This window comes from Aedes aegypti, chromosome 1, assembly GCF_002204515.2.
Source record: "Aedes aegypti strain LVP_AGWG chromosome 1, AaegL5.0 Primary Assembly, whole genome shotgun sequence".
Classification (NCBI taxonomy): domain Eukaryota; kingdom Metazoa; phylum Arthropoda; class Insecta; order Diptera; family Culicidae; genus Aedes; species Aedes aegypti.
The window spans coordinates 140,910,024-140,928,145 of NC_035107.1; the positions used below are offsets into that span (position 1 = coordinate 140,910,024).

The 18,122-nt window shown below is 37.9% G+C and overlaps 1 protein-coding gene across 5 annotated transcripts in view; it reads left to right on the plus strand.

The window, feature by feature from the left end:
• The window catches only part of LOC5572102 (mucin-12), a 130,758-nt gene that overhangs the window by 88,683 nt on the left and 23,953 nt on the right, over nucleotides 1–18,122 (plus strand). For all 5 annotated transcript variants that reach the window (XM_021849007.1, XM_021848989.1, XM_021848983.1 and 2 more), the window contains 4 exons: nucleotides 6,763–6,907; nucleotides 6,974–8,251; nucleotides 15,884–17,604; nucleotides 17,896–18,001. In XM_021849007.1, the coding sequence (XP_021704699.1) occupies nucleotides 6,763–6,907; nucleotides 6,974–8,251; nucleotides 15,884–17,604; nucleotides 17,896–18,001 (3,250 nt within the window). The remainder of the gene's footprint in view (nucleotides 1–6,762; nucleotides 6,908–6,973; nucleotides 8,252–15,883; nucleotides 17,605–17,895; nucleotides 18,002–18,122) is intronic.

Genomic DNA, 18,122 nt, shown 5'->3' on the forward strand with positions numbered 1-18,122 from the left:
GAATGTATTATCAATGGAATTAGCGCATTTATTTTTGCTCCGTAGACTGCTCCAATTTCCATATTTTAACCCTCTAATACCCAACCCCGCCTTTAGACGGGGTACACTTTGGAATTTTGTGTATTTTTTCGTAGCTCGTAAATCAAAATGATTTTATTTTTGGCTAAAACCTTGACTCATAACACGCATATAAGAAAAGTTTTTTATGACTTTTGAAACTTTTTTGTATTTTTGAAAATTGTTTGAAAAATTGTATTCTTATATAACCTACAAATAACCGGGGTTCATTTAACGTGTGATATAAAAAATCGTACCTTTTATATTTTTCTACGATCAACCTATCACAAAAGAAGAGCTTGGTGGTATTCAAATAATTTTAAACCTGTTTTTCCGATAAATACACGGAAAATAAAAATATTTCCAGAAAAATAATAAAAATTTAATATTTTTAAAACTAGCGTAAAAATTTGAATTTTTATTATTGTCAAAAATCAGTAACTAGAAGAGGCTTCATGAAAAAATGAAAAAGGGTAAGGATGTTCAAAAATAAAAATTATAAAAATCAAAAACCGAAATCCATAGATTTGCGAATAAAAATAAATCATTACCCAAAACGTGTTCAGAACGATTTTATAGAACTAAAAATGATATTTAGATCGAAAATAAAAATTTGGGTATTAGAGGGTTAATAATAGATCATTCCATATCTGTTTTCTCTATAGTTCATTGTTGGATTCATGTTGTTTTTAAAGAAGGATTAACCTTTCTAACGGGATTTTCGGCTCGCCACCGAAGCGGACAGCGTACAAATCATTCGCGATGTGTTCTTACGCTGCATTCATACAATTAAGTACCGCCGTGTGGGGTGACATTGGTCCTAGGGGGTGACTTTGACCGCTCTTTTCAATGCACCTCTTGAATTGCACGGGAGGCAAAAAACTAATCCATGACCATCTAGTGGCTATTTATAACGTATTCTTGAAGCTTGCCACATTGTTTTCATTATTCTGGTTATAGTTTGCTGTAAAAATCTTGGCCCAAAGTCACCCTTATGGACCAAAGACGACGGTATTGCTCATTTTAAATCCACATCCAGCGGCGGCGATAACGCGCAGATATGCGCGCAACGTCAACATTCAAGTAGGTTTGATTTTTTTCGTTCTTCAAGTACGCGAATGTTTGTAATTATCTAAATCTGAAACATTTGGTGATTTTTATTATCACTGCGACGATATACCACCATTTTCTGTTAATCGCATTCCGTGGATTTTTTTGCAGAGCACAATACGCACATATTCACATATTAGTTGTAATGCCTAAGGGATCAAGAAAATTATTTAAAAAAATAGTGTTTTTTTCTATATTTCTGCCGGATACACGAAATTATTATGCAGATGAAAACATTTGCAAATCAAGTAAAACGTACCAATAAATCGTAAAAAAAAATGCACACTGCAGTTATTCTACTAAATGCAAGAATATATGCAAATACGCGCACATTGATACATTTTGTTATTTCTGATATGTTTTGTAACTGAAACGTGCAAAATCCAGTTAATCACCAGTTTACTGTTTACATAGGCGTTATTTACCCAATTAAAAAATATATTTTTCTTGTTGTTGCACAGGTGGCTTATTTGAGCACGCGACGCCTCTGTTAATTACTCAGAGCAATCTTTGTGAATTGAAAATTTGTGCATGTGTATATCGTGTGGCAGGTACGAATATAATCTATGCTCTGGGAAGGCGAGAAGATTTCCATCTCGAAAAGATTTTCGATCAATGGGATTCGAACTCATGCCCCTCAACTTAGTCTTACTGTCGCAATTTTCATCGATTCCTCAAGTAAAATTTTTAATTGGATTCCATCAGGAATTTCTCTAAGGTACTTCCAGGAATCCTTCCAGATATTCATCCAGGATTGTTTCGAGTGATTTATCTTCCCTGGGCTTGGGATTATATTTTCCAGGGAGCGATGAGTTTTGATAATTGATCGCTGTTGTTAGTAGCTTTGATTAGATATAGGGTGAATTTCAAAGCAATGGCAACCTTTTTATTACAAAATTTAGATTTTGTCTTCTGACCTAAAGATTCTGGTTAAACTACTGCATGGTACGGCTATCACTCATAAACATTACTTTCACTTCGGGAAAATATAATTTCAAACTGGCGAGAAGATTACAAACTGAGGGTGGGCTTGGAGCACAGTCAGACCCTTGAATGTGCAATGTGTTATTTTTATACATCGGCCTTACGATCCGAAAGGCTCAGCTATGCTGTAATGTCATTTTTTAAGCTATTCATTAGTGCTGTTTAATTGTTTATTATTCTAACAAAACTACATAATTACTCATTACTAATCACTGTTCCTATATTCTCTCTTTCTCACATTCTTATCTGTCGCATGATTATGATCATTACTAATATAATGCATGAGCATGCACAATAAGAATAATTTCACAATTGTAAGCAGTCAATGGATAACTGGATAGAATAGCTTCGAAAAGGATGCTCAAAACAGAATAATTCTGGTCAGGGAAGTATTAACATCATGAGTAAGTAACACATTTCATTTTAATAATATCAAATATTTTTATATAAATCAGCACCCCCAATCAGTGAACTGAATTGTACATGATAAAAACATGATAAAGTTTGTAAAGTTGTCACCATCGATTGAATTGCGTTCTTTATAGTAATGTTCAATCATTATCAAAAGCTCCTAAAGCGTCGCATCGTGCCATCAGCAGTTCTTAGCTTCACTCTCATATTGTTATTACTTTGTTATTTATTAAATTTCTATAAAGCGATCAGCTCATTCTTTCTTACTTGTACAATTGTTTGGAATTTTAGGAAATCAAACCAAACTTCAAAACTCAAATTAAATTGCTCTCAGCACATTTACATTTTGCAGCATTAATCGCATTACTGTGCCAAGTCTTCTCCAATTTCCTATACCCTACCCCAAGTCTTCCTATCATTTCCGATGGTGTTCAAGTGGTCCGCATAGACTAATACGGCCATTACCTATCCCTGCCCCCGGCTTTGGACTGACTTGCGCTCTCATTGCCCCACCAAACGCTGCTAAATGAAAATGAAAGGATTGTTTCGAGTGATTTATCTTGATATTCTTTTAGAGATTCTATCAGAGAATTCTTCAAGGATTCCTGTAAGATAAACTCTACAGGGATTCTTGCAGAAAAGTCTTCAAGTGTTTCTCCAGGGGTTACACTAGAATAATCTCTTCAAGGATTACTCCAGATATTTCATCAGATATTTCTCCTTGGATTCCTCTAAGGATACATGCACGGGCATCCCCAGGTAGTTCCTTCCTCTAAGGATCACTCCAGAGATTCATCCAGGGGTTCCTCCAAGGATTCTACAAGAAATTCACATTTTCTTAGAGATTCCTGCAGGAATTCCGTGATGAATACATCCTGGAAAATTGCGAGGTGAATTACTCCAAGGAATTGTCCAGGTAATCTTCCAAGCATTCCCTCAGAAATTTATTGATTGATGCGTTCTGGCCTTCTTAAAATCCCTCCGTGGATTCTTTCATAAATCCCTCTAAAAATTTCGCCAAAGATTAACCATGAAATCATCCTTCAGAAATTTTATCAGAAAAAACTCTAAGTATTTCTCCAGGGATTACATTAGGAAAAACTCTACCAGAAATTTCTCCAAGGATTATCCAGGGATTTCCCCAGAAACGTCTCTGCCAGGGATTCCTGTCTCATAATCCTCACAGTAATTCTTGCAGGGATTCCTTCAAAGACTAGTTCAGGAATTTCACCAAGAATTCTTCCTTAGATGCCTCCAGGGATTCCTTCAGAAATTAACCTAGATCCTTCACAGAAATTTACCAAGGTAATCCTTCAGAAAATTACATTGTCACTCCAGGCTTATGTCAACCATTTGTTCTCTCCTAGTCGGCGTTCGAAGGACGCGTCTATGATACATTGGATTCAAGCAGTATTTTAATCGTATTCGTTCTTCTATCATCATTTCTAATTTGAAATATTGAATTATGCCCTAGTAGGTATTACATTTTCCGTAATCTTGATCTAGTTTTGATTTCACAAATGTTCCAAATCCTTATTAAAATAAAAAAAAATAAAATACTTGGGTGATACAAAACACACAAAATTTTGAAAAGATTGAAAATCTGCTAAAAATGTATTACTTATTTACGTAAATTTTATTTTTTCTGTTATTTTTCTGTGTCTGTTACGGTTAGATTTTCAAGTTACTTTTAGTCACTTTTTGGAGAATCAAAAGTCATTGTTTGGTCACTGAGTGGACGTGTTTCCGTATTGTGACAGCACATTTTTTCCGGAAGATTTTGTTTTGTGATTTACGAACTATTTGTTTGATCGGAACATCTTTTTAGTGCGATTCCGGAAGATTGACTTTTGGTGTCAAAAAGCACTGTGCATTAATTAGATTGAAGAAAAAGTGCGAAGTGATGATTGTCGGAGAAGTATGTGTTGATGGCTCTAGAACGGCGTAGGGGGATTAGGGGCATAATGAACATACGGGGCGAAATGGACACCCTCTCAATATCTGATAATACACATATTTCATCAAAAGTTCATTCACTGCATGAAATCTGTAATGCATTTGAAATGCTTGACGATAAAAAAAAATATTTTTTGCTTCAATTGTTCTTTAAAATTTGACTTAAAATTTTTCTCAGTTTCAAATTGGCATATAAGCAAGACCGTGGAAGAATCTAATTTTTGAGCAAAGTAACGAACCCAGAAAGGTTCTTTTTAGCTATTATGATTGAGGGAGAGTCCTTTTGCATATCGGAATGATTGACAGTCATTGAATATGTTGGAATAACTAAATTTCATACAGGTGTTCATTTCGCCCCGATACCTTTTTACCAGCCTTGTTTTCGACCCAATTTTCTATCTCGCTTTTCTGACATATGATATGATTTTTATCACTATGAATGAATGTGGCACGTCGTACTAACACCAAACTTGAAAACTAGCCGGGGGTAAATTAAAAACATTGCCATTTAAGGGTCTTAAAACGAACATTTGCTTAACGTGTCCATTATGCCCCTAATTCCCCTACTACTTTATAAATTAGCTTCCCGTGGTGATACGTACAGCCCAATTAGTTCCACACGGCGTTATCTTCCAGGAGCATTTGGTGAGTTTGTTCCTTTATGAACGGGATTACATACGTGGTTAAGAACGGAAAGTTTTCGGATTCGGATTCCGGTATTATTTATCGGTTATATAGGATTTCGTGTATGCTTTAATAACTGTCGGTAGTTACATAGTTACGAAGCTGGTTTTGCGTTGCAATTAGATTTTTCTTTATTTGAAGTACAGTATATTGTTGAATTAACGCGTTTGGGCCTGCCGCATGGCGTAAAATTTGTCAGGGTTTTTTTTTTGGGTCGTTTGCGGATTGATTGTTACTTACGTGAAAATGACTTGCATTCAACACCGGTATTTTTTTTCGTCCCAATACGATGACCCTGGAGGGATCGATTCTGCCTTTTTTTATTTTCTGAGCAGAAAATCACTACCGGAACTGAAATCAACTAAACTGTAATTTATAAAATTCGTTTCCTTCTTTGAATGCCGGCATTCAAAAGACTAAATAATTACCACTTAACCACAAATGCTCTGGGTCCATCGCCAGCTTTTCAGGCGAATCCTGACGTGACCTAATACCCCTCCCTACCCCTACCTCCGTTGCACTTATGAGGGCGTCGCTGAGTCGGTGGCCTCTCATTAAGTAAGTGCTGCATCAACATTTCCTTCCCCTATCCCAAGTTACGGTAAAGATGGGCGTGGCCAGGAATATCAGTACTCATGCTTTTAGTAATATTGTTCAAGATTGGGTCAAGGTTAACTCCCCAGCCTTGTTCTTGAAAGCAGTCTGGATGAGATTATTAAATGACACATGAATATTGTTAGTATCCAATCTACGAAGTATACCGTAACTACGCTAACGCTAACGCTAACGCTAATCAAAAGTCATTGTTTGGTCACTTATTTCTCAAATCTGGTCACTGCATGACTTTTTTCGGTATCACTTTTTGCTACCAGCCCTGTATTGAAGCTAACGCATATTTGAATATAAAAAAAATGCAAATGAATTGTATATTACTGGTGTAAAAACGGCAATGTGATGCCTCCAGTTGACGGATTTTTGAAGGATGTTTAGATTATTTCATTTTTAGATTATTCATTCATAACTAATTCTAAAGTTGAATTGTCAGCCGACTTAAACATAGTCTGGTTTCTTCCGAAACAGGTGAATTCAAGTTAACGTTCTTGGGTCCTTTCGTGACGTAGGTGTAACGCGTCCTATCTAGCGAACATCTAGCGTCATGAGTTCCATTGTTACCGAAAAGAAATGTAACTTTTTCGAAACTTTCGCTTCAATTTGTCCATTTAATCCAATTTCATTGTTAGATTAGTTATCACACGTCCAACTCAAACATTCAATGATTCCATAATATTTCCAACCCACATTTTCAACTTATTCTTAAGGTGGCCAAATTAACCAACTTTACTCTGTTAAGTAACAGTCCATCGCGATCGTTTTCGTTCGCAGTGTGCAGCTACCGCTGACATAGCAATTTCGCATTGGTGTATCTCCGTGTAGGAAGTTGGAAGAAATTTGGATTCAAACAGAAACTCATTCAACATTCAACTGTAGCACGGGTGCTGTCGATTATTAGGAAGATATAACAGCAAGAACTAATTTTAATTGCATTTTTTTTCTTTTCAGGTTCCTAATACCACACTGGACGCTATTAGCAGTATACCTCACAATTTATGTTTGCATCACACACGATACTTGGAAAAGGTGGAACTTGTACGGCGAGGGAAAAAGCCTCTAGACTCTGGAAGCTATCAGAACGTTTTGAAATCCGGTAGGAGATCAGTGTTAGGAATTCATTTTACATCGTTGTTTCAATGTCAACTTGTTTTATCTGCAGATCATTGTTCTACAATTCCACAAACTGAGTCTGCAACGTACCTGCCACATGGACAGGTGCCAACTCACGACGTGCGGCTTGCCATTCCTTCTACAGTTAGTTCAAACCCAGCCACTCAGTTAGATCAAAATCCACACGTTCAGACCGATAAGGACATCACTAGCATTCCATTATCGAAAACACCTCCATGGCGCAAGAATGCACCCACCAGTTCTTGCACTTCATCGTCGGTTGTAAATCATCAACGGCAAATGCCATCCTCTTCCAGCACAGTGCCACTGAAGAGTCCCGTACAAAGCTTAAATCAAAACGAGCAAATAGTCAAAAGCAGTAGAGCAATTAGTGAGTCACCTAACCCACCTGGTTGGACAAACGAAAGCCAACGCGTGCCATTGGAAGATATTAAATCAAAAGTAGTGAGCAAGAAACGGCCCAACTTTAAAGACGATCCAACGGGGTATCTTAACCAACAAACGGCCATCCTTCATAGTTCTATTTCAACGTTACACAGCCCAGATGGATCGTCTTCATCTCAGGAAAGTCCTCAACCAAAACCGATGGCGGTTGGCTTTGACAGTGGAGATATGAATGAATCGGTAGAGAGAGCAGAAAGAGGCATCGTCAGCAGCAACACGACTACCATAGGTGGTCAAACCGTGACCCATGTTGCAAACGGCATGGTTCAGGTGCAGCAGAACTGTGATATTAGTCATATGAAATTTCAACAGCAACTCCAATTCCAACAGCAGTTGCAAAGACAGAGTCAACTCATCCGGCAGCACCATGAGCAAATCCAATTGCTTCAGCAGCAGCAGCAGCAACATCAAATTACCGGAGATGAAGATACGTCCAAATCAAAATCTCCAGCAGCATCAAACAGTTTTACGTTCATAACGAGTCGAACTCCTGATACAACTTCTACGTCGTCAATCACTCCGGATCCAAAGGATCCAGTACAAGGTGGAACCATATCCACCAGTATTCGCAGTCCATTGTTTCAATCAAACGCGAGTGGTATCAGTCGACCAGAATCTCCCGAGCAGTACACTACTCGAAATGTCGTTTCAGGTGGCAGCAATGTTGTGGGCATCAAAAACCAATCGCTTGTTAACGATTCGTCTCGAAATAACCGGCTAATGGGGAACAGTGGGAAATCAGCCACTGCCGCCGGAATAAGTTCCATCAGTAAGATGACGAAAGGTTTGTCAAGAGAGGTTGAAGGTGAGAAGGTATTAGTACAAAGTAATTTGCCACCGAATTCCCCTGGAGTTGTGCATGGTAAGATTTGAAGCTTTTTTGTTAACATCACAGACAAAACTTTAGGGCGTCCTCACAAATAATTTTCACATTCGCTCAATCTCTGTATTAGGTCTATGCGGAATGCTATTGTGGTTTTGCGTCGAATTTATTTTGTAACAAAATACGGAGCCGGATCCTAATCTTGGTACTTTCGATCAACTTTGGCAGGGGGAGAGCTGGTTTCAAATGCTACTGAGCTCATATTATACCACTATAAGACAATCCGGCCCAGAAGGCCGGCTCCAAAGGTGCGTTCCCCACCAATTGGTTGATTTGTGACTTCGCCTTGGTAGATTTGTGACTCGTGGGAAAGGAGATGGGAGGGAAAGATGAGAGTAAATATGAGTGGGGTACCTTGAAGAGGGAAAATCGCTTCTTCAAATGCTTCCATAATGTAGGATGTTGTAGTATGAACTACAGCATCCGAATCACTTGGGTTTTTAATGGACGGAGAATATCTATGAAATGTAATCGCAACCAATTCAATATTGAGTTCCCAGTTTGTTACATTTGAATGTTCAAAGAAGATGTAGCGATGATCAGATAATAATTCCTCCTCTGAAAAACAGATAGGTATCTATTGAAAGTTGCCAAAGGCGAAAAAGCACAGCAAACACTATGGGTTTATTCACAAATTTCATAACGCAAAAAATGGTCATTTTCAACATCCACACACCCCCTCATAACACATTTTGTAAGATTATTTTCCAAATTTTGTATGACCTGTAACATCTTGAAGACACCCACCCACCCGCTTCAGCGTCAGAAATATGTGAATGGGCCCTATGTAAAACGCATAACGCAACCATATCCAGCGATGCCAGGGGGGTGAAATGAGCCAATAATTAGCTACCCAACATTGATTCAACATGGCATCCCTAACTCATTGGGTCTAATCCACCGGTGTACTAAAATCACTCGGTCAAAGAATTTTGACACTAGAGCGGGTCCAGATCAATGAGTTACAGAACAGGTGGCGCAGTTCCGTATAATAGTGTGTGTGACAACTGTATAAAGTTGAAAATGACACCTAACACCAATACATGGCTGATCTTGCCTACGTCACTATTTGTGTTTACAATTTAAAATCCCTTGACGCGAAAGCAAAAAGTGCGCGAGTTCGGAAGTTTTTCCACGTTTTTTCGTATAGTTTTAACAATTTCTGGTAAATTTTGATAGAATACCGCAGTGTGCAGTCAGTGTGTGCAAGATAACGACACAGGAATCGAATAACAGTGATATTTGCATAAGTTTTCACACTTTCCCCAAAGAACCTAGCAAGCGATCGAAATGGGTGACATTTTTTGGGCTCATCAAAGATCCGGGTACATCGCTTTATGAATGCTCCCAGCATTTCACATCTGACGATTTTGTGTTCAATGCTTCGATCCGAAAATCGTTGACAGGTTCAGATCGAAATAGTCTGGTCCGAGGCGGTAAGATTTCATTGTGCAGTACTGAGAAACGTAATGCCAATTTCAGCTTTTCCCACCATTTGTACTCCGGAATCGTCATGCGTTGAGAGTAGAGGTCGTTCCCAACGTTATCAACAGGCGGAAGGAACTTGTGGCTAACCAAGTATGTACCTTATTGTTTCTGAGAATTGTTTCACCACATTGTTATTTTAACGTGTTAATCTATTCAATCTATTCATTCAATAGTCCAACGATAAATAAAATAATCAAAAATCATCTAGTTCGAATTAAATTTCATGGTATGCACCACATTTTTTTTTATGTTACATTCAATTTGTTTCAAATATCCCATATCTACTCGTGCTTTCAACCAAATAGTGACGTCACCACTTTTTTGGTTACCTATACATATGCAAAGCATGGTCTTCTTCACCTGCACTGTAGCTCATTGGGTCCAGATCACGTGGAGATCATACGGAAGCGTGCCCCGCTCAAGTGTCACAATTCTCAGATCGAGTGAATTTAGTACATCGGTGGATTAGATCATTCTCAGTCAGTAAATTTAGTACACTTGTGGATTAGACCATTCATTTCGACCGTGTTGTGAAAAATTGAAAAGATGGCGTCAGTTAAAAACAAGACTTGAAAGGTCGGTAGATTGTTATTTTTCGTTGATTGATAAATTTAAATGTGCATTTTTATTACTACTTATATTATTTTAAATTTTATTTTTAAATAAATCGTTGGACCATTTTTATGAAAGACATTAAATACAGTTCGCAATGCAATTCAGATTTACAAACGGTGTTGGAAGAGGCAGTGCTGGCCACAAGTGAAAATCGAGTGTAAGTGAACTTTTTATATCATGCACGCAAACAAGTTTTGTTGTATAATCTACCGAATCCATGGTAGAATTAAGAACTGCACCAACGGTTTTCAACTGACTACAAAAATCTGTTAAGTTTACTATAGTCTGGTTAAAATCACTGAGCAGTGCAGCTAATGTATCTATGTCCGTAGGGTCCGTAGTAACTTCGACTACAATGCATTGTATTTCAATTCATGACACCCACCGTACAACATAGTGTGGTCAAAAGTATAATGCAAAACTTGTCAAATGTAGTATGTTTCTAGTCTACAGCACTGGTTAAATAAACAGAATAAATTTTCTTGAGAAGTGATGTTGACTATGTTTTAGTAGAGTTAACAGATGATTGTAGTCGGTTGAAAATCGTTGGTGCAGTTCTTAATTTTACCATGGATTCAGTATTCTCTACAATAAAATTCATTTCAGTGTGGTGTCATGCTGAAAAACTACACTGAGCCAACTCTGCTAGTCGTTAGCATATGGAAGACATATAATTTCGCACTATTTGAATATCCAATAAGATTTACCATAGGCTAAAACTGACTGCAATAAGTTATATGCAAAACGTATTGAGGATTTTGCCCGCTAATAGACTCACACCTAATTAATTTTGTCACACCAAAATATTCTCCCACCATGTTTGCCATATATTGGATGGCGTCGTAGCTAACAAAACCAACAAGTAACGCATGCTTTTGCATTGCACAGTGATTGCAAGGTGCGTGCTTCTATTAATGTGCCATATAAACTGATGTGTGAGTATTTATTTGTCCACGTTAAATACGTGCACGAGAATCTATTCGTCAACAAAACGTACAATATATTGTGCATTCAGATTAACTTTAGACCGAAGTTCATAAAAGAAATGAAATATCACGGACAACATTTCGCCGAAGTTCGCCGTTGGCATTCTACCGAAGTGCTACGCCGACAAAGGTAATCCTTATGTGGCGGCGAAGCACCAACTTAGAATTCCGACGCCGAAGTTTCGACTGCCGAACTTCTAAATGTCACTCGAATTGTCAATAACTTGTCCTTGTGGACAAGCATGACATTGTTATTTGCAATGCATGTTATGTTTACAAGTGAGTTGTGCGTGTAAAATGAATAACAATGGACGAAAATAAGTTGTTTTATGTGTAATCCGTATGCTTTTCATTCTGTTTTCCTGTGTTCATTATTGTTTTTGCATTGCGTTTTTTAATCATGATAATAAAATAAACATTTTATTGAATATGATTCATGTTCACAGGTTCCGTAGAAAACAGTACGGACACATATTTTTCTCCCAAAACAGTCAACTAGACCTGTCGGACCTTGAGGAATTGTCTCGCCCAGAAGACGAGAATTTTACTGAAACAGAGAAAAACAGAGCTATAGTAACTTAATTTGAATTTAATAATAGAAATCCGTTTATGTACCTTCTACATTTTCAGTCTCCCGTTGATTTAATCGTCCTTCTAGCAGTTTCCCCATGAAGGTTTAACATAGATGGCCTTTAATTGGTTTCGCCATGGGTTTCGTACAAGTTGCATAGTCACTGAAATTTATTTTAAAAAAAACAATATAACTATCACTTCATGTAAGTTTAGGAACAGCTTGAAGAGTACTCATCACTTAAGTATGATGGTTATTAATGCTGTAAAACGTAATTGAAAACATTCCAGCAATGAACTTTTATGTTCTTTAGCACTCACTCTTCTTATAAAAACAGCCGAAATTATTCCTTCAATATGACTCGCATGCATATAAAAGATCAAGCCGATTGGTGAAATGTATGTGCGAAGCTAGTAACGCTCATGTTATGAGCATATAATTTTAGCGTTTCTAACGTCTTATATTTTTATTTGAAAGCTTTTGATTTCGAACAAGAATATGAATAATAAGCATTGGTATGCATATAAAACGTATGAGCCAAACGAGGAGTTCGACTTATATGTAATTTCTGATAAAATATCCTCCTAGATTTATTTCAGTGTAGCTACAACTGTATACATATATTGATTTGTGACATTCTCCCTCTGGCGTTGTTTGCGATTGTTTGGCGAACGACTCAAGGATATCGAGGCCAAAATCACATCAGAACCAGATAATTTGGTAACCGCCTTAAATTTAGTTGTGTCGGTTTTGAATGTTAAATAGGGTAGAAGTACCAATTATGGCTATAGTGCCAATTATGGCAATAGTGGGAACAAAAAGAGATTTTTCTTATTGTTTCACTAGACTATAATGGCTTATATTCACAGGAATGATTAAACTATTTGTTTTTGATGGTAACTAAACCTTGAAAAGAACATTCGTGCAATAAACTTCGAAAAATGAACATTTGAAAATTTTGCCTCACATATATGTCACCTTCTTAGCAGTTGGCTAAGGGACCTCCGTTACGAAATGTATGTTTTCATCCGGATAAACTGTTTCAACCGATGAATGTATGTTACCTAGTGAGAACAAATGAATAAATTTAGCTGGTATGCAATCAATTCTACTGTTTTAAGTTGGAAATCGTGTTATTTCCACTATGTCGATAACTGGTACAAAGAGTGTATGAGAGCCCAATTATGGCAATACTCTGGAGGCGGTTTGTTTACATTTTTTGATCAGTAAAATAAAAGAAGTAAAGCTATTTTACGGGTGACTTCCACGACGGGACGGTTCGGTAAGGCATTATCTTCATGTTTTGTACTCAATTACTAAGATTTTTCAATCACACGTTCGAAAACGTTCGCGAGCGGAAGATGCTAATTTCATGATAGAGAGGGGTTTTCAGCGACACTTGATTTTTGAATTTTTCCTCTTTTTTCGTTAAAAATTGGCACTGGAAAGGTAATGTGAGATCATTAATGCTGTTTTGTATCATAATTTGCATTTACACTACATTTTGACTTCTTTTTCGAAAATTAATTTTCTCCCATGAACCCATTGCAAAAAAAATGATTTAACATCTATTTAACCCAAAATTTTTGGAAAATTTTATGAGCGATATCTTCATTACATATTAGCGTTGCATTATCATTCACTCTTTATGGCGTTTGAGTTAATTTCGTGCAAATATTCGATAGTCCATAATTGGTACACTTTTATGTCGAATGCTAGGAACGCTATTGCCATAATTGGTACAAAGACATCGCTTTTTAAAATCCATTTTTAGAAGCTTAAAGTCAATTTAGTACTAAAACTGATAAAAACAACAGATTCGCAAGGCTTTAAACTAGTAATTGACACCAACAAGTCATGCTTGCGTTTTAGAAACGCGGTTACAACTTGATTTTTATTACTACTGTTGACATATTGCATCCATAATTGGTACACCTACCCTAGTCTCAAACAATGACGACGAGTAAATAAAAGTTTTAGTTTATTTTATATCGTTTTTTTTGCAATTCTAAAATAGCAATGCAATGCGAAACGGATTGGTGAATAGCGTCCTTACGGTACTTTTTTTTTTGACCATGAACCATTTCAGCTATAAATCTTATTTCAGGACTTCTGCGTCCTGAAATTCTATTTATTTAGCCAGTAAGGTGCGTTTCTCAGGGGCCCAGATAGCCGTAGCGGTAAATGCGCAGTTATTCAGCATGACCGAGCTAAAGGTCGTGGGCTCGAAATCGAATAGCTTTGTAAAAAATCAATCAATTTCTGTAATTTCTGTAATCAACCTCACGAAAACCTCGAGAAAGAAATGAAAAATGCAGCACAAAGAGCTCATTTTGCTGTGCCCAAAAAAGGCAGCCTTGATAGATGTTGTTTTCAAGAAATAGTTCAAATAAGTTGTAATTGAGGTATTTTTACAATTTATTTGAACTATTTCTTGAAAACAACATCTATCAAGGCTGCCTTTTTTGGGCACAGCAAAATGAGCTCTTTGTGCTGCATTTTTCATTGCTTTCTCGAGGTTTTCGTGAGGATTTGTGATCATTTCGGTACGAGTGTTTACCTCCAGCTTGCGAATGGTCCGAGATTCACTGGCATACAGTTTGCCTAAAAAAACCTCCACAAAATGAAGTCAGGACCAGGGGAATCAAATCAAGATCTCAGAAGTCGAATCCAATGTCCCTTATTTTTGACATAGACGAGCAGATAATTTCCGTTGTAGAAACTGAGCAGTTTGATTTGCAATGCGACACATAGCGCCGTCTCATTGAAACCAGTAACCGCCAAGATCTTTTTCACGATTTTGAATGCAGTCATAATGAGCTCACTTCCAAAGATATCGATTTCCACCGACTGTTTCGGATTGTTTGTAAAAATATGGCCCAATTAAAGTTTTGACGTGAACGCCGGCTGAAACACTCACAATTTGGGCATGAAATGGCGATTCATACACTCAGGCAAATGGACTATCGATAAACATAGTAATCCCTTATGAAAATTTGCCACAAGAAATCGAGTTGAAATTCATAAATTTACCTTATGACACCGAAATTTCGATTCCCGGATGGTCCAGGATCTTTACGTAATTGAAATTTCCTTGACTTCCCTGGGCATAAAGTATCATCGTACCTGCCTAACGTTATACGAATGCGAAAATGGCAAAGAAAGCTCTCAGTTGATAACTGTGGAAGTGCTCATTGAACACTAAGCTGAGAAGCCGGCTCTGTCCCATTGAGGACGTCAATGCAAAGAAGAAGAAGAAGAACGTTGGTTTGGTTGGTTTGACTTTATTAACGAGATTTTTAGCCCTGGGCTAGTTCATCTCGGGACCAACGGCTTTACTTCCCTTCCGAAGGAAGTCGTCACTATAACTTTTTACGTCATAAGTGACTATGTCGGGGATGGGATTCGATCCCAGATCCTCGGCGTGAGAGGCGAGTGTTCTAACCACTACACCAGGTCCGTCCCCAAGAAGAACGTTTAGAAACCTTGATACCATTTTGTACGACAATCAATCTACGATTTTGGTTTAAATTTAATCGTTGCGTATAACCATTGGATTAAACAAATTTATATTCTGCAGAAAACTTTGAAACTAGAGATTAAAACCATAGAAACATATAATTAATCCATATTGAAAATCTTCACTGAATTATCAAAATGTTTACCTGGAAAACTGCAATGAACTACTATAAGAAACAGGATATTCTAGATAAGCAATCATGAATGGCCTTGCAATCTATTTTTTTTTCAATAACTTCATCTTTATATATTTTTGCTAATTATTTTAACTTTAATTATATTCTGCAAATGCGTTACTCATCAAACTAAAAAGTAAAAAAAAAATCAACGATTATGAAAATTTGAGTGTAGTGGCCTTCAAGTTTTGTCCGTCAATGTGGGTCAAATTCGAACAAGTCGAGAGAGTAACAAAAAAAAAATGTTTCATTACAGGTCTTCCTCACCAACAGAACCCACAAAATCAATTGATTTCTCAACCACAGCAAGTACTGATGACTTCTAATGGACAAATTATTGTTATGTCGACACAGCCTAACAAAAATACTGGTCAAGTTGTAGTTAACAACAATGCCACTCCTAATGCGAATGCCATCTCAAACATGATGAACCAACAACAATCGGTGGTTGGAGGTAATAGCGGTCAGTATATGAACATCACTGGTCCCGGGGGCACTGTTACCACCATCGCAACGAATAATAGCGGAATAATACAAAATATAGCTCAACAGCAACAACATCAACAGAATATTATCCACGCTGGCCAACCAAATGCAAATTCCAACTTTTTGATCAACTCTCCAAATAACATGCAATCGACTGTGATATTGAATAATGGAAACGTAATTCAACAAGCGACAGGACAACAAATACTGTCTGCACCGAACAATTCGCAAGTCATCCATTCGGGAAACGTTCTTGCAACTACTTCAGGAGCCAATTTAGCCTCTAAAGTAATGGGAAATCCTGGAACCGGAGGAATAATTTCGAATCAACTAATAAGCGCAAATAGCAGTCCTGTTTCAAATATGCAGACCAACACCAGTGGCGTCATATCTCAACAATCTGGCACAACGATGGTAATGAATAGTCTACCTCCGAATAGTATTGTAATACAGCCAAACTATAGCTCTGTTTCCGACGGAGGACATATAGTTAATCAAGTTATCAATCAAGATGGTACCACCACTTCTTTCGTACAGCATCAAAACCAACCGCGACAAATTCTGTTATCGCCCGACTCCAAACGGAAGGCTAAGAAACGGAAAAGTAATGGATCCGGATCAGTTGCTGTAACGGGTTCTAACTCCCAGCAGCAGCACACAGTGCAAATAGCTGCAACACAACCCCCTCACCAACCTCCTGCCGCTGTCCAACAACAAACCATCCAATCAGTCAATCAAGCTGGCACAATGTTGCAACTTGCACCTCAGTATTCCACTCAAAGCTTCCAGTTGAGCCCAGGTTTATCGGGACTAACGATTGTCCCCAACCAAAAACCGCAACAACACCAGCAACAGCAGCAAATTTTATTGCAAAATGGTCAAATCATAACTCAACCGTACAACATCATAAGCCAACAAGTGTTGTTACCTGCTGGATTGGTAATGGCACAAGATGCCACAACACTTGTTCAAATCCAAAATGTCGCTACTCCTTGCGGGAGTATCATAACTACTCCCCAGGGTATGGTCATAAGGGCTCAAAGTCCGCAACAGCAGAAAAGTTTTATCTCTCCAAGCACCGGCCAACAGTTCATTCTAAACAACGCTGGTCAGGTTAGTCCAATAGGTGCCCAAATCTACGGAGGGCCGGTAAACATCGTGGTGCCTCAACAACAGGCTGGACCTGCGGCATCCTTTGTTCAGCAAAATGCAACCATTCTCCAACAGCAGCCCACCATCGTTCATCAACCTGTACAAGTGCAAAGTGCAGCAAATTTAAACACCAGTACCGATAGCAGCAGTACGACGAGTGAAAGTCCTTCACTACCCACGACTCCACAGCCTCCACCGATGATGCAACAGCCACAGAAAAGTCACTCCTCGTACCATTCTGGTGCAACATCGCCTCCAGATACCACAACACATAGCCCCAACAGCCCGGACTGTGCGTCAAGCGAAAAAAGTACCGGCAGTGCAGACAGTATGAATATGGTAAGTCAATTGATCCGAAGAAAGAAATACTTCGTATGGTTCGGAACCGTCACGTCGATCGCAGATACAAACGTCCGTATTGCCCCTACGGATACATAATCAAATTAAGAACTTTCTTTTTAGCATAAGATGGATTTGTAAACCAGTCTCAAGTGATCAGTGAATCAAGTACGAGCTCAAGATCAAATTATTATTTAGACTTCCTGAAATGGAAATCTTTTACTCTTGCTCAGTCTAATGGGCAGAGAGTGGTCTTATATGTAGATTATTTGTATGTTCCATACTTTTCAGGCTATGGTGCAGTGCGTTTCTAGTTCGGAACCGGATCTTGTGTCGCCAACGCTTGCAGAGGGTGCCCAATCGCCGACTGATTCAACGGAATACTTTGAACACGGAGGTAAGTAAGATTGATTTGATTTTTATATTGGGTGCGGGTTTACGCTTAGTATACTGAAAACCTCATTAGTTTTTTGTTTTATATGGTCAAATGTGTATCGCAGGAAGATACATTTTCAGTT